This window comes from Penicillium argentinense (assembly GCF_028826775.1).
Source record: "Penicillium argentinense strain IBT 30761 chromosome Unknown utg000004l_segment0_segment0, whole genome shotgun sequence".
Classification (NCBI taxonomy): Eukaryota; Fungi; Ascomycota; class Eurotiomycetes; order Eurotiales; family Aspergillaceae; genus Penicillium; species Penicillium argentinense.
This window is the reverse complement of record NW_026622663.1, coordinates 958,951-984,221: the sequence shown is the minus strand read 5'-3', so window position 1 is coordinate 984,221 and position 25,271 is coordinate 958,951. Positions and strand designations below refer to the sequence as shown.

Genomic DNA, 25,271 nt, shown 5'->3' with positions numbered 1-25,271 from the left:
GGATGACATTGAAACGTATCTCCCAGCTGCACAGCAAAAGACAACCCAATCAGCCTCAGATATCATGTTTTCGAACTATGTTTGCGCCATATGCTTGAGTATTATCGAAGATGGAGTTCAAGTGCGCAGTCTTCCCTGTGGTCATATTTTCCATGTTGATTGCGTGGACAAATGGCTACTCTGGCGCCGGCCATGCTGCCCAGTATGCAAGGCGTCCTACCAGAAAAACCTATGAGTGGTGTAGAAAATATATCAATCGTTCCCTACTTATGTATAAATAAGCGCATTATTTTCCTTACAATTAGAGGGGGCATGCCTAAGGCTACCTTCTGGATCACGTATGTGAACTTTTTCCAATACAGATCTTCAATATCGAGATCTGCGTTTTAGAAATAACCTCTTGTACTTGTTCTCTAGTTCCGATCTTCTCAACACACTAGTCAACTGGTTAAATGAGTGAGCTAGCCAGTGAACAGTGAAAGAGTCCATTCAAACTATCTGGGCTAGCTAGAGAGAAGGAAGGAAGAGAAGAAGGCCGAGTGGGTGGAGAAGTGAGTGGAGTGGGCGGTGGTGGGACCCACCGCCCTAGACACACCACTGCCTACCATTTTCTCAAGCAAAAACAAAACACGCGCGTAGCAATCAGGAAATAGCGAGAAACTCAAATGTAGGGGTCAGGTCGGGGAGGTATAAGAAGGTGTATTTTATAACTAGCTATCCGGCCACCGTATACTGCCGGCTATGTCACCTAGCACGGTTGGCACCCATGTAGTAGGGGGAGGGGGTCTCCTCACTACACTATTTAGTTAGCTCAAATTGCCTATTATGCGTGGGAATTCATAGTTAAGAATCCAATTGGTCACTGCATCGTACTAGACTTTCGGCTTTGTGCCTTGTCGACAGCTATGAGCTGGGTTTGTCGAAGCAGTTCGAGCTATCCAACCCGAATCCGAAAGGTCTGACAGTACCAGCATGATTTCCTCTTCTGCTCCCTCTGTTCCCAATCCAGCTTCGTCTCAGCACCCTTTCAATTCGCCAGTGCTTGTCATGGTATCGGAATCAGCTGGTCTCGGTTGACTACTTCGGGTCATCCTGCAGTCTCTTCGACCCGCCGTTTTGGTATAGTCAATTGCGGCAATACTTCGCCCAAAGAAAACTGTTTTGGATGACGAGTCTAGCAGTTTTCCGCCACGACTGCTCGACCACAGGGGTTGACCTTCTGCGGACAGATTTGACGCCCACCTTGCCTCCAAAGCTGATCTGATGCGTTTCGTTGTGATCCTGCCTGCCCTACGCGTTTGTATATTCCCGGTCGTGTCGATTCAACGGATATTTCGAAAGAACCGGAAAGTAATTCATTGGGTTCAAATGGGACCGTAGGGCTTCCACCAAGATAATTCTTTGAGAGCATCCGCCTCGCTGGGGGTGGTGCCACATCTCGACGCTTCAAACAAAGGACTCGGCAGTGTCTTGTTCCAGCTTCATGAACATTCTCCAAGAACCAGGTCCACGGCGGCCACACAGCATTCTGAGAAGGCAATAGACTTCATGTCCCTCGCACTCACTTGTTTTTCCACTCCAGTTTCTCTTCCGCGATCCACGTTATGATCTGGATACTTATTTTAAATGACAAAGAATTTCTCATTGAACCCCAAGGAATGCCAAGGAAACACCTCAACGTCGGCATCCCAACTCTGTTTTTCGCATGCTTCCTTTCTATTTCTTTTTTTCGTCATCTTGGCCGTGTTGAAAGGATAGTCTTGTTCCAGTATTAATCGTTCGAGTTCGAGTTCCTCTATCGTTGTCGATTTATCGCCAACTGTTTGTTACGACTGACATTACATTCTCATGTCGCTGGATCAGGTTCCTTTGCGGGAATTCCGCAGAGTTGACGACTCCGTTGAAAAATTCTGCTCTAAATCGGCTGGCTAGAGCATTTCGATTTTGGTCTGTTCAATTTATGCTGCCTCACACCTCACTCTTCGAAATGCCCTGCAACATGATGCGCCACCGCAGCTTCATCGCCCTCGAATGTGGCGCACACAGGACATGACACGGATGCTGCTTTCATTTGCCCGGCAGCGGCTGTGCTTATAATACCCTCATCCGTCTTGTCCCCATTCTGACGGGAATGAGTCTTTTCACCGCGCTTCTTTCCTTTTGCAGGGCGGATATACATATCTAGCCCAAGGGGTTCTGAAGAAGGCTCTTCCGGGCCATCAAGACGCATATCGCGCGCGGCAAAGCGATTGAGTCTTCCACTCCAATCGCCTCCTTCTGCTCGTAGTTGCATACCTCCACCATCTCCAATGCTTCCTCCCCTTTCGCCAACTTCCTTCTGTGATGGCTCGTCGCTGCTCCGTAGACTCTGCACTCTTCCGACGCGCCCATCAGTCAAACGCACTTTGACGCCGCGTGGATGGTCTCCGCGCGTAAGCACTTCGCCGACTGTGCCTGACACTGTGCGCCCTGTGGGCTGGTCGGCCTTGAGGACGATTTTGACGGCTGTGCCAGGGTTGATAGATCTTGAAGGGGGCACGTGGGGATGGGAGGGGCGGGAGCCGCCGCGCCCGTGATGTGGCCTTTGGCGATTCATTTTATTTCTGCAGGTTTCTTTTCTCGATGGAGAGGAGCTACAAGAGGGAGAACAGGATCGTTAGCATCACGTGACAGATTTAACGTAATCCACTACCGAGCGGGCAACCATCCCACAACTACGTTTTCAAAAGTAGATAAAACCACCAAAACACCATTAATTCAAAAATTACTTATTAGGGCAACGGGTTATAATATGTCCAATCTGCCTGCATGCGCTACATGTAGGAGGTGCAAGCTTCGCTGCATAAATAGGTGGTTGAACCTGATCAACCGGAGTAGGCGGGGGCTGTTCAGCACGTTCAACTGGCTGCACTGGCTACGCTGGTGGCGGTAGGCCCTCGCCGACCTTAACACCCTGTGCACAGCGAAATAATCGATTCGTTTGTGCTCGTTTTTTGCCCTTTTTTCACATGTAGTGCACGTAAATCAGCGTTTTTTCTGCGCTAGTAGCGCTGCGATATGTAATGTGTGAAAGTGGCTCTTAATCAGTTGATCGAGCGAGCAATTCGTGCGACAAGCGGGGCTTCTTGATTGATTCCTAAAAATCCTTTTATATAAGCAGTCCGTTTTTGTAGTTGTTTGACGGTTTTTGGTGTTTTTGGGCTGAATATGCTTGATCGGCTGGTAAGGCGGCTGGGTGGTGGTGTAGGTGTTCGGAGTGATATTTTGAGTTTTGATAATATATGTTCAAGATCAAGTGGAAGTAGACCTGCTGCTGAGAAACTTTTTTGAATAGTCTCTCGTTTAAATGTATCCCGATGTGCCTGAGGATATTCTGCTAGGAAATCTAGTTTGTTGATGTGATTATATCCTAGTTAACCTAGCCCAGCTTGATTAGTAATTAGGCGACTATAGGCACGTTTAAGAACAGCGAAATAGCTAATATCTATAGGTTGAATAATAGGAGATGAATGTGCTGGCATGCAGACTGGAATAATCGAATTTTCCGCACATAGTCGATCAAATTGAGGCGTGAGATGGCTACTATGGTCATCAAGAATCAGAAGGCAATATTTCCCTTTAGATCCGATTTAATCTGAATGGGATGAATAGTTTTTCAAGCCATCTGATGCTAATTTCATCTGAATTCCAGCCATTTATAGTGACTTCAATTCGCCAGTCTTTTAGAAGCCCATCAAACCAACTTATGTTGTTGTTTTTAGCTTTGAAGATTATGCAGGGTGGAAGAGCAAAACAAGCCGCATTGATTGACTGAATAAAGGTCACTATGGAGGCTACTTTTCGTCGGGTCGAGCTCTTGTTCTTATCCTCGGGCTCCGGATCAGGCTCGCGGAGGAAAGCGTTCCAGTCAACGATTGCTACTGCTGCTACCTTCTTCGGATTTTTCTTTTCTGAGGATATGGCTGATGATGATAGTGTCTGAAAGTGTGTGAACGAATATGTGGTTGGAGGCTTAGCTGGAGGGCATCGACGGGCGACCCGCCCATGCTCGGGTTTATAAAGGCCTCCTCTGGGCTCACGATGGAGCCGCCGTAATGTAGGTGCAGATGCCAGCCAGGACTGGCGTGTTATGACGCCATACTAGGTGGAAATTGCGTGAACGATGAATAAGCCGATCCCGAATGGTCCAAGTGGTATTTGACCACTTCCTCAGTTCGTCAAAAAACAATGAAGAGCAAGGCGTCGCTCACATAATCATGTCGAGACTATTAATTCAATTAAGAACGGCAATGTGCACATTGATTATCTCTATTTGTGTGGAAGTATGTTGACTGAGAAAAAGTTCGAGTACCTGAGAAAAGTACCGGAGAGCGATTTACTGGGAGCAGAGACACTGCAAACACCTCAAACAGCATTGAAACTGACCACCGGTTGACTCGTCAATTACGGGGACTAGTCATGTGATGCGAAGTGCATGAGGCAATCAGACCAACCTTCCTCGACAAGTGTCTACACTCATTCCCTGGCTATCGCCCTAGCCGAACAGCTCACATATGCACCATGGCTATTCATAGTTATCCTGTGATAATACGACCAAAGGTTGCTACTCGAATCATTTCATCTGGGACCTCTGGAATCGTGTGCCCGAACAGTCACGATCCAGAGCAAGTAATCAAAGCTCCTCCTTTCAGATTCAAGCTTGATGACTGCAATTAAGATGTCACAGAAAATGCCTGTTATGATAGGAGTTTCTCGATCATGTTTTGAGATCGAAAAGATGACCTACACCCTTCTTCCGAAGCATCCAAACATTCTCAACTGCATTGAATCACGGACAAAGGCATCCACTTTCCTTATATGCGACTCGGCAACCTACGCGAAGATCTCCAACAGCATAATCAAAAAGTTCAAAGCACAATACGAAAACAGTGGATCGAAATGGCCATTGATGCTATTGCCCTAGTCCATACTCGCAATATTGTCTACGCTGACATCAACGCATACAATTTTCTCATCGCCTATGATCTGTCGATAATGCTTTGTGACTTTGGCGGTTCCGAGATTAATGGGGAAGAACTCCTGGTACGAGCGGAAGTTCGATACAACCTAAAACGTCGGGTCCTGGTTCTATTACGAAGGATATCTTTGCACTCGGATGTCTTATGTATGAGATCATAACTGGTCGGCGCCCCTACGACGAAATCTCGGATAGCGACGTTCAAGAGGTTGAAGATCGCTACTATGCTGGGATATTTCCGTGTATGTCTGGTCTTCCTTGCCGAGTGATTATACACAAATGCTGGACTTGTTAATACACGGATGTCGGCCAGATCAAACAAGATCTGCAGAGCAGAGAGGAAGTTGATCAGTTGATTTTGCCAAATTGTACGATTCCAGCGTAACGAACGTGGGCTCTCAAGTCGATGAATTCGCTATCGCTTGTTACATCGACCGCTTATGCTGTCACGATCATCTGGTAGAATCCAAAACGTAGTTATTGGAGGCTTCTGCCCTCAATTAGTGGTATGCTGGTAGAAAATTGGCCAATTTGATGATTTTTGTCGATGTAGTCATCTGTATCTCATTCTCGGTACTAGCGTCCAAGTAATGCCTTAGCATAAGCAGTGAAACCACTCGTTTTGCAAACGTCTTAGTTTATCATCAGCGACCTCGGTACGACGGTACCTAGGAAAGGTACAAATAATTATCAATCAATAAACCAATGAACCTACCCACCGGAGCCATATCCTCGCACCCAGATACCACTAACACCCAGCTTCCAAGATCCCCAAAAGGTCTACAACATCCCCGAAACAGACCAGCTCCCTAACACTCAACTTGATAATCATCCCATACCACCACACCATCCACCAAAACCCTACAAAATACATTATTCAGATGGAACCCACCACATCCACCGCCAATACCCATAGCTGGTACCTATAGCTAGCTCGGCTGATGGAAGGAACCCATCGAGCCGCGGTGGAGAAGTGGAGCCCGAGCCCAGCGGTTCGGCCGAGCTGGAGCGCGTTCGCGTGTCTATCATTTAATTTTGTTTTGAGGGCGAGATACGAACTTCGATCTTTGTATACATCACAGGGGATAGTGCCGAGCTATTTTTTTTAATCCTATATTTAATTGTTGGTCATTTCGCATTCGATGGGTGCATGCCGTGTCCTGGCATAGGCTAGACGAGGTCAGTATCAAAGACAACATTCTGGATATCGTCAGATGCCTGAATTTTAAGTATGGAATGAATGTGGGAAACAACGTGAGCACCTGCATGAGCCTGCAGGATCGCTTGCCTCCACCGTCGACGTCCCGAGATAACGGTTCGCAGTTTCGCGCGGACTACCTACTAAACCAAGCGGGACCGTAAGCGCCGGTGGAGATATCCACTGGGACATTCTTGGGATGGTCTGCAGAGAATTCTGCAGAAGCCGGTGTTTCAAGCAGCAAACAACTTAAAATAAGCTCGCCGGTGTGCACTACCCAACAGGAAGGGCAAAAAATAAAATGACTGGGCAGTGTTTGGGAATGTTATCATCAAACCGAATTCGGCAAAGCACGTGGTACCAGCACAAACTTTCGGCGATTCCGTCGTGCCCCCGTCAGCCGTTCCGTCCGAAGTCAACTCCAGTCCAGTCAGCCATGCCAGTGCTCTGTAGGGTGTGGCAGACAGGCAGTAATTTCGCGAGCGTTGATCTTACCCTTCTGGCCGTGTGCGTACCCGCTTCACCCACGTACCAAAGTTTGTCGTGGGGCTGCTGAAACGGGTTATGTTTTCTAAGAAGATAACGTCAAGTGGGTCCAGACTAGAAGGAATCGGACTACGCTACGCTAAGGCAAAGTATGGAAGGAAGTTCTCGAATATTTTAGCGAGATAAGTGCAGTGCATTCATCGAAGGGTATATGGACATCATCATATTAAAGCTTATAAGGTACATCAATGGGTATAAAATCCAGTCACATTACTGTCAAATTAATATGTAACAGGTCTCGTCTCGTATTCCGTAACCAGCGTCCGAGCCAGCTCATCTACTTCACTTCGAAAGTAGATTAAACCATATTGACGGGGTCGTTGAGGGTAGTCTCCGAATCAGCCGAAAGACGACGGTGGTTGCGGACGAACTTCGGCCAAGTATTAGTGAGAACGAGATACTTGATACTCTTCTCAGCTTCGTCGAAGATCGTCGCGCAGAACTCCTCCGGAATATCGCCCCAGTACAGCACACGCTCGCGGATGGAAGACATGGAGCTTGCGGCGCCCTTCTCGGAAAATTCGGATTTGGCCGGCGAGGGCAGGTCGAAGGTAAACTTGTCGAACGGGGAGACGGGGTCGACTTCGCGCTCTTCGCCATAGAGGATGGACGTCGGCTTCTCGAAGACGGATTCCAGGTGCTTGAGGTCGTGGCCAGAGATGTTGAGTGGGAACTCGGCATGATGCACGCTGATGAACTCGGCATAAATGTGCAGGGCGCGGTTGAAGTGCTCACGCAACAAGTCGCGGAGGTTGTCGTCCTTGGCACCGGGGCCGTCGAGAATGGCTTGTGGGAGGCTGTTCTTCCATTCGGCGATGCTGGTCAGGAAGGCGATGTTCTCGCCGGAGAAGTCGTTGAGCGCGGAGAATTTCTGGAGCGGGTCGGGGTTGCGCTCCAGGACATACTCCAGGGCGCCCATGGTCAGGATCGAGTCGCGGGAAGAGCTGTTGTCGCTCTTGACCGAGCCCTTGGTGGACCAACCGACGGAGAGCATGGAGTCGACCATGGTCGAGGTCGTGTTCATGGACTTCTCCTCGGAGTTGCTACCCTTGACCTTCTTCTCCCAGTTGGCGATGGCGTCGAGGGTCTCCTGGCGGAGGGACTGGTGGCGGACGACTTCCCAGCAGGGAAGGAAGACGGTAAAGACTTCAATAGCGATGATAGAGATTGCAATCCACTGAGGTGGCAGCCAGTATTGGTTGACGACCTCGAAAGCGGGGACATAGAGAGCGATAAGCCACATGGGGGTGGCGTGGAGGTTGGAAAGACAGCATCCAATGGTCTGCAGTCTCCAGCCCTGGGTATCGTGGATGTCGCGAGACTTCCACAGAATAACCGGGGCAACGACCCAAGCCCAGAAGAACTGTAGCACAACGCCGGGCCACCATTCCCATCCGCGTCCCATCTCCGCCTTCTGTGCCATCTCAGAGCCAGTCACCTCAGTGCCGGGAATACCCCAGGAGCTGTGGTACTTGCGCGAGATGACCCACATCAGCACGGTGAGGGAGATCTGAAGGAGCATGCCGGCGCCAACAAGGATGAGAATGCGGGTGTTGTAGGCGAGGTTCTGGAAGCGGGTGAGCAGGCTGCCCTTGCCCTTGGGCTCGGGAGACGAGCTGAGCAGCCGCTTGCCGCCATCGACGTATTTCTTCTGGAGCTTGGCGACGTGGAGGAAGCGAGAGTTGGAGGCGTGGAATAGGGAAATGCCGCATGGCAGGTAGAGACCCATAATCCAGAACTCGGCGTCACCGGGTGCGAGCGCACCGTACATGAGACCGAGCTGGACGAGGATCCAGTAAATGTGCAGTAAAACGACAGCAGAGAGCGAAAGGCCGAGACCACGAATTCGGAGAATAGGCGAGTTGCGGCGGCGGATGAGGAACCACATACCCAGTCCCACGGCGGTGGTCCAGACGACGGTCCAGACAGCCCACCAAATCGTGACCGGGTTAATGGCCAGCTCCGCCTTGGAGTCGGCTTGGACGTTGAGTTCCGAGCCCATGATGGTTCGGGGGGTGGTGCTTGACGAAGCTAAAGGAATGTGGTGAAGTTGGATAGCTCAACAAACATCAAGTCCGGCAAGAGCGGGATCTGGGGGCGCGTTGTTATAAGACGGGCTCGGACCCAGCACCACAATCAAAAACAAGAATCGTCAGGCTCGTCAGGGCCACCGGCCGTGTGGGCGGGCACAGCGGCCGGCGCCGAATTACATCGCCCTTGTGGTTACAGTTGCTGGTCGAGGCGAAATTTCCCCTGTAGATCGTACCAAGATGAGGAAGGGGAAAGGTGGAGCACTTAAACCCGATCTAGGGCGGAATGGAGACGGGATTTGGAATTGGGGCTGGGTCTTATGCAGGTACGAACCACTCATCTCGATTTGCGATCGATCCCATCTGGAAACTATTGAATTCAGATTTTGGCCCGGTGTGGGAGGTGGTGTTGGTCACCACACACCATGGGTCTGCAGCCACGGCACTCTTCTCCAATTGCACATATCACATTCTGCAGGATCTAGCCATCCAGAATCCGTATAGATATACGAGTGTATCTAATTCGAAGTCGAATCGGCATTGCCTCGTATATTGCAAATTGAAGTCTTCTCCAGGTGATCGTTCGAATATTGCGAATAATTATGGTGACGATGCTGACCCAACCTGAGGCGACGTCAATTCATCCGTCGGGGATCATATCCAGAGGTAAACTCACAGCCGAAGCTAGCGACGTCGCGGTATCGCGTGTCGCGTCATGAATGACCTCCGGCGTGTAGGGTACTCACTGGCAGAGTGAAGGCTATGGAGAGATGACGCGACCACGGTCTCTGACGAGGGAGATCCCGTCCGGTGGGCCGCCCTCAATAGTGTGCCATCCTACTAAACCACCTTGGGACTAGCTCACCTTGGCACTGGGGCCGCAAAATCAGGATCGGTCCCGGTTCCTGGTTCAAATTCCCCATTTATGCGTTCTTTGTTCAGAATAAGCACAATTGAGCCGGATCCGGCGGGATACTACTGATTGTGTAGTGGAGAGGGGTTGAGCAGTGACATCTTCAATGCAATTGAGCCGGCAGGGCTGGACGTGGACACTGGCAAGTGGACCGCGCAGATCCTGTAATCTCGGGGTCTCTGAGAACCGGTGTTGATTGCGCGAACTCCAAAGAGTAAGTGCCTACAACCTTTTCTGATACACTTCTGACTGACAGCAGTAGGCCAGGGAGTCGGTCTTACTTTTCGAGTAATATCAGATCAGGATTCGTACTATTGACATCCTTCCCCTTGGCACCCTGCAGATACAATAGGTGGGGGAGAGACAAGGACCAAAATTTCGGCAAATGGCAGCCCCCGGATTCCGGGAATAGAGATGCTGGGTACATATGCAGGTACATCGTTAGGCTTGGTACCTTTGCCTCTCAGGGTGGTGGGTGGTGGAAAAGGGCGCGTGATGGCCCCTCGCGCATGTCCCGAAAACTTGGTTGATCTTCGACAATGGCCAGTGCTGGATCGATGCAGAAATGTGGATTCCATGATGCAGACAGTCGATCGATGAGCTTGAGCAAAAACAAAGCACGCATAGCCTCTACCAAGCGTGCCAGTCATGCTAGGTTAAGCTGTGTAACTCAAGCCAGCCGTAGCAACTAACTCTAAAATTCAATACTGCCATCACCCCAGGATCCATCCGGTGGTCCGGACTCGCCGGGCTAGCACCCGGTCTTAGCCCTGGCCAAAGCTGGGCGACCAGAGAGGTTCGGCCACTTACCGAAAATTGGGCAAGACGAACCCGGGTCGACCGACGACTTCCCTGAAGTAACTAGCCCCTCGCGACTTTGGGTCGCGTTGAACTATTGCTTCTCGGCCGCACCAGCAAGTGAAGCGGCCAAAAGGAAATCCTGTCACCCCTCATCTTCTGAGTATCTCCAAGAGGAAAGAGGCAACCGGATGAGCGACTAGTGCCTACCAACAGCTATCTGATTTATCATGCCGCCCTTACTGGCACGGAGTCCTAGATGGTCCGTCCTGGCGAATCATGCAAGCAGTCTATCCAGAGAAACCCCCTCATCGAGTCCCGGAACTCGTCCCAACTACTAGCACTTACCCCCAAGCACCAATGTCTCTCTCAGACATTCTCGCATTTTGGGAAGGAGCCAGTGATTATCTTCCGGCGTAAACAGCGCATCGAGTCAACTACCAACATCCGGGCGTCGAGGAGCACCGGACACGTCCCTGACGGCAACCGCCGCAGAACACGTCAATAGCGATCAGGAAAGGTTGCTGCTAGTCGGATCGCCACATCCCGCATCCGAAGAAAAGTATGCGACGAGAAAGCCAGCATGCCCAAGCGGACCGCTTCATCGACGATACCAGCGCGCCTTGCCCGAACCAGACGATACATCGCAGCCGCCATAGTTGTGAACAATAACTCCCTTGATAATCGGCGCTTCTCTCGGGCGGCACAGTTGATCGCCGCGCAGAATTTGCTCAGTGCGCTCCAATCCTGAGTCAGGTTGTCGTCTGTGCTTGGGCATGCGGCCGGTGAGGCTGCCCCTGATGACGTGGTGATCGGCGTTGGGCTTTGGTCGCAGGGTATCAAGGGCTCGAGGGGGTGTTGAATAAGACGGGCCGGATGTCGTAGCTTATGGCTATTGACAAGCCGCATCTATTTGATACCTAGTGTCTGTACCATTTGATCATGAGGAAGGCTAACTCGTAATGTACGCAAGGGATGGCATGTCCCGGGTTGTCGGGATGCTTATTTCACTAGTTCCAACATGAGCTTGGTGTTGTGTACGAAGGCGAAAATCCCGCCTTTGAGTGTGACCATTTGGCGGGGACCATTCAAATGGTGTTGAGCGGATGTGAGGTCGCTGGTGAGGTGTGCGTGTGTGCATGTGTGGCGAGGTATAGTACGATTAGGATAGTCGAGTCCCAGGTTTCGAGCTCTGTTCTTGGCCGGAGAGCCGTTGCGGAGGAAGCTGAGGGTTTCCGGATCATTTCTCTTTTTGCTGATGCAGAGGCACCTGCAGAGGGGGTGCGATTGTTGATGAGTGATGCGTAAGTTTGACAGAGAAGACGACGGCGTGCATGTATGCCGCGTTGTAGGTGAGTTGGTCAAAACCAGAGGGTGTCTATTTTCGAACGTTTGTGAAAATCGATGCAGTCGACTAGGGGGTACATGGCTTATTGCGCGATGAATGAAGGAGACTTTCGTTCGTCAGCAATGTCGGTCAAACTCGATTATGTTGTGGCGGGTGATGCGGATATATATCACACTTGGGAGGCTTACACCTGAACACATCCTGCAACAAGGCGGGTCAACCGGGGCCGCAAACCGTGTAAAAGAAAGCTCGCTCCCGACTTTATTCGGAATCGAAGGATACTGCATTTTGGACACAATATCCGGAGATTCTCGCTGAGCTGTACTGGAGCCGAGATCTCAAGACGTCTTTGTTTTGGCCGCATTCCGAATCTTGCCGCGATTCTTCCCCAGCATCACGTACTACCTAGTGAGCTTGCGCTTATCCGGCTCAGCTTTCTGCAGTCCATCTGTGAAAATGAATGGTTTTTCATCTAATTTTCAAGTGTCAGGCCATAGCCACGTCGTGATATCCACTAGGGTATGGTCCTACCTTTCCTGTTATCTGTGGGAGGATCTATTGTTCCTATGGGATGGTGGCTAGTCTGGACATAAAGTCGGCTAATTCCAAGCGCGAATGTCGTCCTCGATACAAGTCCAATTACGCGGAATTGTTTTCCATTCGGTTGGTGAACCACCAGGATCTCTGACACCGTCGAGGCGGTGGAAGAGTGCACAAATGTGATGATGCCTCGGCCTCGGAATGGCGCCTGGACTGCTGAATTCGGCCACGCTAACCCGGCAGATTGTTGCCCTCCTTTAGATTTAGCGTGTTTTTCACCTCCCTGATTGGTTTTATCAACAAACGGATGGGGTCGACGGTGCTTAACCGGTGCTTTAACGCTGGGTTGCTAAATCCGAAGTACAAGATCCAGACGCTTGCAATGTTGTTTCCTGCGTGTCCGGCATTAAATCCTTCATCAGGTGGTTTGTTAGGCCGATCCTAACTCCGCTATAAATGTATGGTTCGTGAGGTCTTCCTACTTACCTACAACGAAATTATCTGTGGTCTACCGCTCACCTGACTTCAGCGCAAGTACAGCTCGTCCAAGCCGCATCCCCCAAAGAGCTACCGCCTCTAACCATCCCCTTCTTCCCCAACCAATTCATCAAAAACCAGTCCTGCTCCAGATCTCACAGAAAAGGTTGCCATCGTGACAGGCTCTAACACAGGCCTCGGACTAGAATGTGTGAGACAACTACTCTCCCGCAAACTGACACGGGTAATCATCTCCGTGCGCTCCGTGAACAAAGGCGAAGATGCAGCCGCCAAATTACGCGAGATATTTCCCACGGCCACGATCAACATTTGGCCACTGGATATGGCTTCCTACGACTCAGTTAAAGTCTTTGTCATGAAAGATGAAAACCTTCCCCGTATCGATATTGCAATTTTGAATGCCGGCATGACGAATTCGATGTTCAAGATCTTGCCTGGTACAGGTCACGAGGAGACGATGCAGGTTAATTACCTCTCCACAATGCTGCTATCCATTCTGCTTCTCCCCGTGCTGAAGGGGAAATTGCCTGACGGGCCGGGAAGGTTGACGATCGCTACGACGATGCTCTCGCTTACTGCGAAGTTCGCGCAGAGGAATGAGGTGCCTCTCGTTGCTGCTTTTGATGATGAGAAATTCTTCGACCAAGTGGATTTGTACCCGACGTCGAAGTTTCTGGGACAGGTTTTCCTGGTGGAAGTTGACGGACTTGGTGAAGGCCGATGATGTGATTGTGAATATGGTCGAGCCGGGGTTTATCAAGGGGACGGAGCTGCAGCGGGATATCCCGACTGCGGCGAAGCTTGCCTTGAGTTTTCTCAAGGCGACGACGGCAAGGAGCATTGAGGAGGGGGCGTCGACTTATCTTGATGCAGCGATTGCTAAGAAGGAGTCACATGGGTGTACTTTGATGAATTCGGTGATTGTACCATGAGTATACTGACCTCAATGTTGATTAGAGCGTCTGCTGACTATATACCAGATACCCTTCCTTGAACTATACAGAAGAGGGGGAGAAGATTCGAGAGAGGCTTTAGGAGGAAACAATGGAGGAGTTCAAGTTTGCCGACGCGGAGGAGATTTTGCAATCCTTGTCAAAGGGAGATCGGTGAGGGTAAATAGAAGCCATCTCGCTCATGTTTACACACTGTTACATTCCAACCCTCTTTTCACGCTTAACGCAAGACGATTGCTCCACAGAAATCACACTCGACCTGTCTATTCCCTTGTCTAAGCAGGATATTGGTGCTAGGGTAAGGTATGTCGTCTTGCGTGAACAGCCCCCACAATCGTACTTTTGATTTAGCGGGGGGATCGCCGCCCCCAACCCTCAACTTTTCCCCTCAGATCACCACCACCACTCAACTTAGCTATGGGCTACAACGGCAAACCAAGCCAAGGCTGCGAGACCTGTCGCAAGCGCAAAATCGGCTGCGACAAGCTCACCCCAAGCTGCACGCAATGCAATCGAAGCGGCCGCCCCTGCCCTGGGTACAGGGACCCGCTGTCGCTGCACTTCCGGGACGTGACAGAGCAAGTGATGCGGAAAGAGCAAGCGCGCACATCAGAGACGCCCGAGTCGTCGTCGTCGTCGTCGGAGCACAGTCCTGACACTAGCACAAACACAATCGTTCGCAGGCGAGCTGGATCTCGAAAGACCCACGCGTCAGCGCGATTATCTCGCAACGCTTCCCTAATCGAGACGGGTGCCGGGGCTGACCCACCTCCCCGGGCCGATGTGGACATGGACCAGGACACGGTACATAATTTCGTGTACTACCCATTCGTAACTGGGCCGTTGGTTCGACCGACGAAAGAGGAGGCTGTTTGCTATTTCCTGCACGCGCATGACTTTCCCGGGAGTCCGTTTATCACGCGAAATGTCACGACCCTTATTTCGGCGAGGAAGTCGCTCGGCCAGAGGGCACTGGAGAGTGGGATTGCGGCTGCTTCGTTGGCGTTAATGTCACGGGCGCGCGATGTGCATGCCCTGAGGTATACTGCTTGTCAGGAGTATGTGACTGCGTTGAAGCTGGTTAATCGTACGCTGGCTGATCCGAAGGAGGCGAAGACGGATCAGGCTTTGGCGGCTGTTACTATGTTGGCGCTATATGAGGTAAGAGGATCTGAGATTTATAAAGGGTCGAGACTGACTTTGACAGTTGATCTCGGCGAGGAGACCGCGGGGACTGGATGGATGGAAGAATCATAGTCGGGGAGTTGCGGCCTTGCTGGAGATTCGAGGGGTTAAGCTGCTAAAATCTGTTATCGGATTGGAGCTGTACAGACATACGAGACACCAGATGGTTCGTTTCTACCACATGTCGGGGGTGCTTATGATACTAACAAATGACAGCTTCTCGATTGCTTCCAGAACAACACACGAGTCCCCCAAGTACTAGAAGAAGGCGCAAAACTCTCTATGATCCTCCAACCAGACGGACATCTAGGCGACAAAATGTTTCTCATCTGGTGCAGCATGTCGCACCTCCGTGCCGACATCCAAGAACAAGCAATAACAGACCCAAACAAGATCCTAGCCAAAGCATATACTATCGAACAAGACCTCAACACCTGGTTCGCCAACCTCCCACCCTCATTCTCCTACACCACGCACATCGTCCCACCAAACAGCTACACAATCAAACAAAAATGTCGCGGCATAACCCCTTATAACAACAAGTACCATATCTACAACGCCTTCTGGATAAGCGAACTCTACAACCAATACCGGTGCATGCGCATCCTCGTCAGCGAAATCATCTTCTCGCATCTCCAAAAACTCCCCTCACCCACTGCGTCGTGCAGAGAACACGAACACCGGGCCCTAATCTCGCATTTCAGCGACGAGATTTGCCACAGCATCCCCTTCAGCCTTGGCGCCTGCAACTCAGAAACTCCACCGGAAGTGCGCGCAGTCCCACCGGAGAACTATATAGCGGGTCTCCTGCTGATCTGGCCGTTGTATTTGGCAGGGGCAGCCGAGCAGCTGAGTCATCCGCGTCGACGGTGGGTGCTGCATGCTGCGAGAGTTATTGGGCATTCGATGGGGGTGGAGCTGGGGTTGAGGATTATGGATATTTTGAATGTTGCGCCTTGTATTCTTGATGAGGAGGAGATTTGGTCGGATGAGATTTCGGTTAAGTATGTTAAAGAGGGGGATGGGGTTGATTGTGCAGGGTGATTGTTAATTTGCAATTTGGTTTCCTTTTCATGTGAGATATTTCGGGTGCTATTCAGTTTTTGGAGGTTCCTTTACACTACACTGAAGGTTGGACTTGATAATTGATTGGGAAAAGATACTGTGTCTCGGCGGATGTCTTGTTGCCTCGAAAGACAACACCGATCCAGCAATGAGCGAGGCGGATTGATTGAAATTTGGGTCATGTTTGCTATATACTAGCACAAATTAATCGGACGGTGGAGCCTTTTCGATCAAAACAGAAACAGCAGTGTCAAAGACTGTACATATCAAAATACAGCTGGCAGGTACTTCAGATGCCGAATCTTATCATATCACCCCGCATCTGGCGGCCTCGGCCGACGACCGATAACCCCAACCCCCAACTACCGTCCCCATTCATCCTCTTCCAAGAACAACTGCCGAGGAAATATTGCTCTCACACATAGCATCCAAGCTCCATTACAGCTGAATCGCCATGACAGCCAAAACAGAAAGCAGCAATTTCTATCCACAGCCCGCAACCGGGTCCTCCCGCCCATTCTGGCGAACAACACCGCACGCACTCGACAACCACCGCACAACCGAAAACCTACCCTCCGAAACCGACATCCTGATTATCGGCGGTGGCTACGCCGGCGCCTCAACCGCGTATCATCTTTTCCAGGAAGGTAGCGCGCCGCGGGTGGTGCTGCTCGAGGCTCGGGAGTTGTGCTCCGGCGCGACGGGTAGGAACGGTAAGTTCGATCCCATCTAAGGCTCAGTTTGATCAGATCTGACATCTCTAGGTGGCCATTTGAGACCGGATCTATACGCAATCACGTCCAAATACGCCGAGCGCTATGGTCTCGAAGCTGCCGTGGAAGTCGTCCGATTCGAGATGTCGCATCTGAAAGAGATCGCGAATCTGGTCGAGAAGGAAAACATCGACTGTGAATTCACGCTCGCCCGCTCATTGGACATCTACATGGATGAGGACGAGCTAGCGAAGCGCAAGGAATTCGTCGACTATCTCCGTGTCCAGGGTCTCGACTTCATGGATGATGTCAAGTACATGTCTGAACAGGAAGTGCAAGAAGTAAGCACCCACCCATTCACTCCGTTATGAAAATACTAAAAAGAAAAACAGAAAGCCCATGTCCGCAACGCAAAAGGCGGCTTCAGCTTCTCAGCCGGCCACCTCTGGCCCTACAAACTAATAACCCAACTCATCACCATCGCCCTATCCCACGGCCTAAACCTCCAAACACACACGCAGGTCCTGGAAATCGGATCAACCCGCAAGAACGGCCTCTGGCCCGTAACAACAAACCGCGGCACAATTAACGCACAAAAAATAATTCTCGCGACAAACGCATTTACCAAAGCGTTGGCACCCGAGTACTCTCAAGCGATAATCCCGTGCAAAGGTCTCTGCACGCAGATTGAAGCGGCCCCCGGAAAACCGTTCCAGAGGCTACCGGAGACGTATGCTATTCGTCACGGGCCGGGTGCGTTCATTTACCAGATCTCCCGCAAAGATGGGTCGATCATTGTTGGAGGTGCGCAGTATCGGTACAAGGATGATTTGGGGGTTTGGTATGATAACTCGGATGATGGGTCTTTGATTCCGCAGGTCGAAGGGTATTTTGATGGATATATGCAGCGGACATTCTTTGGATGGGAGGATAGTGGGGCGGTGGTTAAGCATAAGTGGACTGGTGGTATGTTTTTTCTTGTTGAAAGTTCTGTTTTGTTGGTGGATGGGTGCTAACTTGTGGTTTTAGTTATGGGGTATAGTGCTGACTCGTTGCCGCATGTTGGAGAGGTCCCTGAGAAGCCCGGGCAGTTTATTGCGGCTGGTTTCAATGGGCATGGGATGCCGGTGGTTTTTCTTTCTGCGAAGGGGGTGGCGAAGATGGCGTTGAAGAGGGTTTCGTTCAAGGAGACGGGTTTGCCTAGGTTGTTTGAGACTTCGATTGAGAGGCTAGATCCGATTTATAATGATATTTTTGGGTGACGGGAGTGGATTATCGAAATGGTTTGGTTTAAGAGAATGAGAATTTCTGTCAATGTATTTCCATGATGGCACTAAGAAATGCACACTGTAGGAAAGAAACATGCAAGCGACTAGCGTACATAGCCACACAAACCACCGAACACTTTCCCCACAAGACAAGCAGTATATTATACAAATTCCTGAAAGGGCAAACATGTATACCAAGCGCCAACACCCAGTTCCTTCGTATCCCACGCCCAGAAAGCAACTGACTCATTCTGGTTCGTCGTTGAAGAAACTCGGGACTCGGTAGTATACGTGCCTGAAGTACCTGCTGAAAGGTTGTTTCGAATATGCTAGCGAGGAGATTATTGTTCGGGTCGTCGAGGTTTTTGCATTTTCACACGAAGCCGGCGGCGGGCGTAACGACGGAGAGGGCTGAATGAGGGTACAAGGGCGTTGTCGTGTTGCTGGGAGGAAGGTAAGTTGCTGGATGGTAAGCAACTAGATGGTCAGTCGGTGGTTTCAGGGGTTGCTAACTCTAGTTGCCAACCACGTAGTTCAATGTGCCTGCGTGGTTAGCAACTAGAGTTAGTAGATAGAGTTAGCAACAAGAGTTAGCAACTAGAGGGTTAGCGACTAGAGGGTTAGCGACTGGAGGAAGATTAGCAAAACTGGAGGAAGATTAGCGACTGGAGAAAGGTTAGCGACTGGAGGAAGGTTAGCGACTGGAGGATAGTTAGCGACTGGAGGATGGTTAGCGACTGGAGGATGGTTAGTCGGAGAATTCGGGGGAGATGAAGAAGGGAAGTTCAGGATGGAGGGGAAAATGCAATTTATGCCTGGGAACCGAATGAGACGTCGCGCCTTCCTCGTTGTATGAAAGTGGGTCCGAAACCGCGTTCTGGTTGGTTTCCACTCGGAGCTCCCCATTGATACCTGGATTCGCTGGCCGCCATCATTACCCGAGAAGGAAGCCACGAGTTAAATTTCAAGGATACATTGTTTTACTGAGTGATCCCTTCGAGTGCGTAGGGGAGTCGTTTAGACCATAGTTGCCTCCCATCAACTCGGAGGTTCCTGTCAAAGCGTGGTCTGCCCGAGGCATCCAGGAACCCGCCGTTTGCTGCGCATCCCAAAACGGACTAGCGTAGTTTGTGACTGGAGGTATAAATATCGCCTGCCGGTTGAATTTCTTCCCCTTCTTTCTTTTCTCTCCATCCTGGTGCTAGGGCGTTACGTGTGCTTATGAGGAGAGATCCGAGGCCACGTTATTGCTAGTTGCAAACTACCATTCTTGACTGCTTCAGTTGGTCTTCGGATCGGCTGGGAATTTTTGGAAACTCCCTGCTCCATGCTTCATCGAGTTGGTCTTTTCATTACTGTGCTGCCCATGCGGCGGCCTGTAGAGAAGAGATGTGCGTTCGTCACGGAGGCCATGGTCTATCGGGATGTGGACTCGCAAAACCTAGATAGAGTAGTCTTGCAACTGACGATCGGCTGCAGCCTCTGCGTTGTCTAGAGCCTGTATGTAGGTGACCGGCTTCCCCGTGGAGATATTCTGTGGCTGAAAGGCGTTCGCTCAGATGCCAACGCGACAACGAAAGAACGCGATCTCGTCAGCTCGGGGTAGGACAGTTCGTGGCCCTGCCAGCGGCTGCAGTAGAAGTAGAGTATCTTTGTGATCCAGCGAGACAGCTCGTGGCATGCGATACAAACTACCCTAGCTCGATGTGGTCTCGTTCACAGGCTGGGCGAGGCGCACTTCTCATGGGGGAGCGAGACTTCATCTAGGGGACTTCTCGAGGTCAAGTACCGTCAATTGATGGAGCATATTTTCACCCTTCATTTTACCGTTCTCACTTTCATTAAAGCAGGCCTGCATGGCTGCAAGCCAAGATAATCGTTCTACTACGTCCCGGGATCGGAATCCTCGCCGTGGCCCGATTAGGCAAAGCATCGCAAGGTGCCGCATTTGCGCCCTCATCGGCATCACCATTTTCGCAACCAAGGATACTACATAAGACCACGATTGGGAATTTCATGCGATTTATGAGAGATCCTTGGCTACTTCAGATTACACTACTGGGTGACCCGTTGATTAGAAGAGCGCAAGCTGTATCGAAAATTGCTGGATAAGAATAAGTGAAGACCATCCAACTCTGCAGTTCAAGAAAAACCACGCGGACTCGAGAGAATCCAAGACTCGAAACCAGTAGAGAAACAGACAACGAGAACCAAACAAGCAAGGGAGTGTAAAAACAAAACTCCTACAGTATGCAAACCCGATGTATCAACGAAACAAATGGCACAAATTGACAACAGAACAGATAGAGACCCTCGAAACCAAGAATATCTCAACACAGAGAAAGACTCTCAATTGAAGCTCAAGTGCCAGGCTGATCCTCAGACAGAATGCACCTCCTGCTTGGCATCAAGTCCTTCATCATTTCCACCAATATCACTCGGTCGCCCACGACCCCGACCACCACTAGGCTGGCACATCTTCCACTTGCCCTTCGCCTTACACTTCCCAGAGCAACACTCATTATTCTTCGAACAGAAAGCAAGGTGCTCCCGACATGTCTGATGCGGCTTCACAAGACAATACTTGAAGCTGGGCCCATCATGAATCCAATGCTGACACAGATGCGGCTTGCGACAATCAGCCTGTGAGTCGCAGCCAGGATAACAAGCCTTCGCGATGCAACGATATCCCCAATCACAGTCATTATTCACCTTGCAAGAGTCAGGGTAAGGCGGCGCGAAAGGTTCAAGCGTGGGGATGTTCTCTTCCATGGATTCGGTCTCGGTGGATCTCGCGACTCGGAGGATCTCAGCGCCCGGGGCGGAGGTGTGGGGGATTGATTTTGTTTCGTTCTTTGGAACTTCCATGGTGCGCTCTTTGCTTGAGTAGTAGACTGACGTGACGATGGTGAAGGCGATGAGGGCGAGGATGGAGATGGCGGTGAGGATCTTGTAGATTCGTACTTTTCTTTCTTCTTTGGCGTTGGCTGCCATCTCTTCGCGGGTGGGAATCTCCAGCTTTGGCGTTGTTGGGGGGATGTTGATTGTTGCGTCCGTGTAGTGGTTGCTAGAGTTAGAGTGGTTTCCGAAGCACGGCGCTGTGTTTCTTTTTTAATTTCATGGGCGAGGCTTGGGGTGTGGAAGCGGAGCAGAACAGACCATCTGGAGCCCGAGCAACTCGATCGAAGCGAGGGTACTTGGGGAAGTCAGGGATCGGAGGCAGTGTGGGACGGTCTGGGGCCGACATTGTTGATGTATGCTTGTTGGATGTGGGACGTCGAGGCAGGATTTTGGGGCGAGATCAACTTTGGATCAGGCTATGATTAAGAGTCGAGCCCTGACTGAGTTCTCGGAGTAGATGGAAGTGTATGGATGGAGTGGTGAAGAGGAGGAGAAGGAAGGAAAGAAGGCGGCGGACGAGACTTATTTGAGTGCTCTGCGATGGTGAGTCCCTGGTTCAGAAAGATACCAGACTAGAACGGGGAAGAACTTACCCTGCTCGAGAGAGCAGGGACAAACTGAGCCGGAATGACATAGCCTTCCATTCTGGGCGCGGCAGATCATCGTGATGTGTTGAGTCACTCCCGGAGACACTGAGACACTGACAGCTGGTAGGGGTTCGTCGAGAAAAGAGAAGTAGGAGGCAAGTTGAGCCCGTGGCCTTACAAAACAGGGAGACACGTGCTTAAATCCGAGCGTACCTTGTTGTCGGAAGGAGAGCGCCGCTGCCTGCAGAGCGTGTTATTTACTGTGACACTACATATTTAACAGCCTCCCACACCCCCAAATAACTCGTCAAGTCTTTAAAGCCAGGGCAGTTTGTAGAAGATAGGCTGCACAATCGTATACTCAACTTTCAGCATAGTTTTCCTCTTAAGTGTGACCCCAACAACAAGGTTGTTCTCTGTGCTAGCAGAGGGGCACCCATCTCTTTTTACGTTGTTTTTCCTTTTGAAACATTTTGATTTTTAATTCCTTCTGGCAAGCCCATGTCAGTCCTACATAGATATTATGGGGAGACAATTCTGTATGTCATTCAAAAAGTATACTGGTACTGCGGCAACAAAGCAAGAGAGCGATACTCTCAGAAAACCTGACCAATGTCCAACGCACCCGAGAGAATTTTAACAGGCGTGAGGAGTTATGTATTTACAGAGGTTTGTTCAATACACCAAGCCATGCTGCGACAAAAAAAGGACCGCCGGCAATGCGAATAAGCCAAAATCTCGACTGGATGAGAAACCAAATGAGCCAAGTCTATTCCCTCGCAACAAAACGCAGCATCATGACTCAAAAACACAACATACAACTCTGTCATCGGCATCTCCTCGCCCTTCTATGACTCGTTTTTAGTTGTAGGAGCATCAGGGATAAAAGCGTGGTGTATAACCAGACCAACGCAAGATCAGATATATCCATTGGCTCCCAAGTAAAAGACGACTGGGACAAAGATGCACGCACCGATAGCTAATAAAAGCAGTAACCAACAATAGTTGTGCCAAAGAAAATTGATCAAGGCACCAAACCAGCGAGATGCAGGTTTCTTGCGGCGCGCCCGGTCTTGTGAAATGGCTTCGGCAACCGCCTCGGGATTGTAAATTCTGTAGCCGGACGCGGCGACGTGGTTGTGGAGCTGTGTCATGACTTCGTCCACCGGGTCGGAATCTAAAATTGTGAAGTTGGACAGGCCGGTGGCTGGTGGCAAGGGTATCATCTCGAGATCGGTGTATGTTGGTGGTAATTGTCCTGCCGGTGTGTAGGACGGTGGAGGTACGCTCGGTAGCTCTGGGGAGATCTCAGGACGAGGGACTCGCGAAGGAGAATTGGTTGGCTTTGGCTGTTCATTTCTGCTGGGGCTGAGCCATGGTGCAAGGCTCTCTGTTTCGTCCATCCGGCCAAGTAATAGACGAAATGGCGCCGAGCCACGCGTATGACGAAACGACCAGATGGATGCGAGAAACGAGCGGAAATTCTGGAGGCGATCGAAGAGAACCAGCTATCGCGAATGATCACTGGAGCTGCGAAGTTGGATTCCCAGTATGCAGGAGGGATATTGAAAGCTGATGGAACACTTTGCGGTTGAGGCGAAGAGAGGGCCGGGGAGTTTTCGAGTTGGGAAGGAGCTCGTCCAGCGATCTCCGCAGCCATGTCGTGCACGCTGCCCTCAGATAGCTACAGCAAACCGCTTTCTGCTCCTTCGACTGCCTCTAGCGCTTCTTCGATTGAGGTGGTGGTCGAATTCGCAGCGATGCACACTCTTCTTCTTCGCGACATTGTTGCTCGTACTTGCGATGCAACCCGTGATTGGCTTGTCCTTCGGCGAATCCACCGTGCGGCCACCGCCAACTGCGCTCTTCCTTTTTCACGCCACGCGACGATGGCTCGATGGTCGCCATCTACATAGTCGGGCTATGTTGTGGTCGCCATGTCTCAATTGATGTATCTCGGAATCTCGCGGACCGACATGACCACTCAGGCCTGCGATTAGGCTGCGGCAGCATCCGCAAAAATCCAAATCCGCTCCGCATCCGCTCCGCAGATTGCGGATATGGATACGATTCTGACATCCAACTATCCGCGCGGATTGGATGCGGATTTAAGCCTTAAAAAGTTGGATATCCGCGGATATCCAGCGGATTCGAAAACAGTACAAACATGCCAAGTCTGGTGATCTGGTTTGGCATGCACATCTTATGCGGATTTCAAGGTAATATTATGTACCACTAGTGTTACATTTTGTCGAATAAATTACATGGTCACGATACAGAAATTATTTCTAATAACATATCAAACCAGTTCACTGTTCAACTGCTTCATTCAGTGCATTATATAGTTATACTATGGCTTGCCAATTTCGAATCCGTCTGGTAGCCGTGGCTTCTTCCGAATCCTTCCTGTCCGGGTCTGTATACCATCGAATACTGTTTCCTCCAGCAGGGTGCTATCATCTAGATCTAAACTATCCACAGGCCGCTTTGAGGAGTGAGGGATCGCCAGTTCATCTATATCATTGTCGGAATCCTCCTCTTGTAATTCCTCTTGGCATCCTTCCTCTTCATTGTCACTAATCGGTTCCATGAACTCAAGTGATAGTGGAGATAGACGGCTCTGATCAAGCATAGCAGCTTCGCCAGATGAGAGATACTCCTTGATCATCTCGATCTCCGCCTGTTTCAGCTCAAATTTAGAGGAAAAGTGATGGAGCATCAGACCCTTATTGTGTCTGGCTTCAGCTGCCCACGGCGATAATGACAGATATCGCGAGCACAATTGAATAAACGCTCTACTCCTGCTCCACTAGCAGGAATCGAGAGAATATCTCGTGCTATTCTGGCAAGCACTGGGAATTCCTGCTCATGTTCTTTCCAGTAAACACGTGGATTTCCCTTACTGAGCCCTAACGTTTTTATTAGATACAGTAGACGGATTAAATAAATAAGATGCTCACCTTTCGATAGATATCGCGTAACCTCATCTTGCCGGCCATCAAATTCATCAGTAGGGAGTGTGGTTTGTTGCGAGTCACAAAGCATTGCAAGCTCTTCATCCTCTATATCATCAATCTTCTCTGAGGTATCTGATTGGTGAGCTTCCCTCTGAGCTTGTTTCTGATAAGTTATAAACTCGTTTCGAAACGAATCTTGATACTGCTTCATAAAATCAACATCACCATCTCTCCAATCCTTAGTATCAAAGTATCGTAGCTTCTTTGATGGGTACAGGATTGTTGCTAATGCACAGGTTGTACCATATGCACTATTGTCGGTTCCACTGTAATATTTAGAGAGCTTTTTCTGTGCCAGCTGAAGTGCCCGAAGCATGCTTTTCTTCCAGCGTACACGCTTATATCTTAAGTTCTTCTCAGCCTCTTCAAGGTGGGTAAAGAGTCTGTTATAGATGCTCAAGATATGGTGTACTGTGCAATCCCTAGTCTTTGATAAGACATTGGTGAAGTCAAAGAAAGGCTTGGTAATCAACAGAAGATACTCAACCTGGCGCCATTCCTCATTATTAAGCTTAAACTGAGCATATTGATTTGTAGTGCAATACTCATCAAAGCAAGATTGAAGCTTTCGCGCACGGTTAAGCATCAAGAAAGTTGAATTCCAGCGTGTGCGCACATCTTGAATTGGAACTATCTTTAGCTCCTTTTTTTGTAGCCCTAGGAATGCCTCACGGCGCTGTGGGCTTGCATTGAT

At 50.2% G+C, this 25,271-nt stretch overlaps 11 protein-coding genes across 11 annotated transcripts; 4 read left to right on the top strand and 7 right to left on the bottom strand.

Moving 5' to 3' along the window:
* Window positions 1-1,975: 1,975 nt before the first annotated feature.
* Window positions 1,976-2,596, bottom strand: N7532_003309 (YwbE family protein; the record flags this gene model as incomplete). Its single annotated transcript, XM_056615803.1, has 1 exon — window positions 1,976-2,596. One exon carries the CDS (start codon window positions 2,594-2,596, stop codon window positions 1,976-1,978), a length of 621 nt encoding a protein of 206 aa, XP_056476160.1.
* Window positions 2,597-7,059: 4,463 nt separating this feature from the next.
* Window positions 7,060-8,763, bottom strand: N7532_003308 (uncharacterized protein; the record flags this gene model as incomplete). The annotated part of the gene is made up of 1 exon (XM_056615802.1): window positions 7,060-8,763. The coding sequence occupies one exon, from the start codon at window positions 8,761-8,763 to the stop codon at window positions 7,060-7,062; it is 1,704 nt and encodes a 567-aa protein (XP_056476159.1).
* A 4,083-nt stretch (window positions 8,764-12,846) lies between these two features.
* On the top strand, window positions 12,847-13,612 carry N7532_003307 (uncharacterized protein; the record flags this gene model as incomplete). The annotated part of the gene is made up of 2 exons (XM_056615801.1): window positions 12,847-12,853; window positions 13,020-13,612. The coding sequence occupies 2 exons, from the start codon at window positions 12,847-12,849 to the stop codon at window positions 13,610-13,612; spliced, it is 600 nt and encodes a 199-aa protein (XP_056476158.1).
* Window positions 13,613-14,258: 646 nt separating this feature from the next.
* Window positions 14,259-15,098, top strand: N7532_003306 (Zn(II)2Cys6 transcription factor domain-containing protein; the record flags this gene model as incomplete). The annotated part of the gene is made up of 1 exon (XM_056615800.1): window positions 14,259-15,098. One exon carries the CDS (start codon window positions 14,259-14,261, stop codon window positions 15,096-15,098), a length of 840 nt encoding a protein of 279 aa, XP_056476157.1.
* A 246-nt stretch (window positions 15,099-15,344) lies between these two features.
* N7532_003305 (uncharacterized protein) lies at window positions 15,345-16,070 on the top strand (the record flags this gene model as incomplete). The annotated part of the gene is made up of 1 exon (XM_056615799.1): window positions 15,345-16,070. The coding sequence occupies one exon, from the start codon at window positions 15,345-15,347 to the stop codon at window positions 16,068-16,070; it is 726 nt and encodes a 241-aa protein (XP_056476156.1).
* Window positions 16,071-16,545: 475 nt separating this feature from the next.
* N7532_003304 (NAD(P)/FAD-dependent oxidoreductase) lies at window positions 16,546-18,066 on the top strand (the record flags this gene model as incomplete). The annotated part of the gene is made up of 4 exons (XM_056615798.1): window positions 16,546-16,804; window positions 16,856-17,145; window positions 17,197-17,770; window positions 17,834-18,066. The coding sequence occupies 4 exons, from the start codon at window positions 16,546-16,548 to the stop codon at window positions 18,064-18,066; spliced, it is 1,356 nt and encodes a 451-aa protein (XP_056476155.1).
* A 2,385-nt stretch (window positions 18,067-20,451) lies between these two features.
* N7532_003303 (uncharacterized protein) lies at window positions 20,452-21,066 on the bottom strand (the record flags this gene model as incomplete). The annotated part of the gene is made up of 1 exon (XM_056615797.1): window positions 20,452-21,066. The coding sequence occupies one exon, from the start codon at window positions 21,064-21,066 to the stop codon at window positions 20,452-20,454; it is 615 nt and encodes a 204-aa protein (XP_056476154.1).
* A 329-nt stretch (window positions 21,067-21,395) lies between these two features.
* N7532_003302 (uncharacterized protein) lies at window positions 21,396-21,617 on the bottom strand (the record flags this gene model as incomplete). The annotated part of the gene is made up of 2 exons (XM_056615796.1): window positions 21,396-21,545; window positions 21,567-21,617. 2 exons carry the CDS (start codon window positions 21,615-21,617, stop codon window positions 21,396-21,398), a joined length of 201 nt encoding a protein of 66 aa, XP_056476153.1.
* Window positions 21,618-22,477: 860 nt separating this feature from the next.
* On the bottom strand, window positions 22,478-22,963 carry N7532_003301 (uncharacterized protein; the record flags this gene model as incomplete). Its single annotated transcript, XM_056615795.1, has 2 exons — window positions 22,478-22,539; window positions 22,594-22,963. 2 exons carry the CDS (start codon window positions 22,961-22,963, stop codon window positions 22,478-22,480), a joined length of 432 nt encoding a protein of 143 aa, XP_056476152.1.
* A 316-nt stretch (window positions 22,964-23,279) lies between these two features.
* On the bottom strand, window positions 23,280-23,468 carry N7532_003300 (uncharacterized protein; the record flags this gene model as incomplete). The annotated part of the gene is made up of 1 exon (XM_056615794.1): window positions 23,280-23,468. The coding sequence occupies one exon, from the start codon at window positions 23,466-23,468 to the stop codon at window positions 23,280-23,282; it is 189 nt and encodes a 62-aa protein (XP_056476151.1).
* A 442-nt stretch (window positions 23,469-23,910) lies between these two features.
* On the bottom strand, window positions 23,911-24,192 carry N7532_003299 (uncharacterized protein; the record flags this gene model as incomplete). The annotated part of the gene is made up of 1 exon (XM_056615793.1): window positions 23,911-24,192. The coding sequence occupies one exon, from the start codon at window positions 24,190-24,192 to the stop codon at window positions 23,911-23,913; it is 282 nt and encodes a 93-aa protein (XP_056476150.1).
* Between the last annotated feature and the right edge of the window lie 1,079 nt (window positions 24,193-25,271).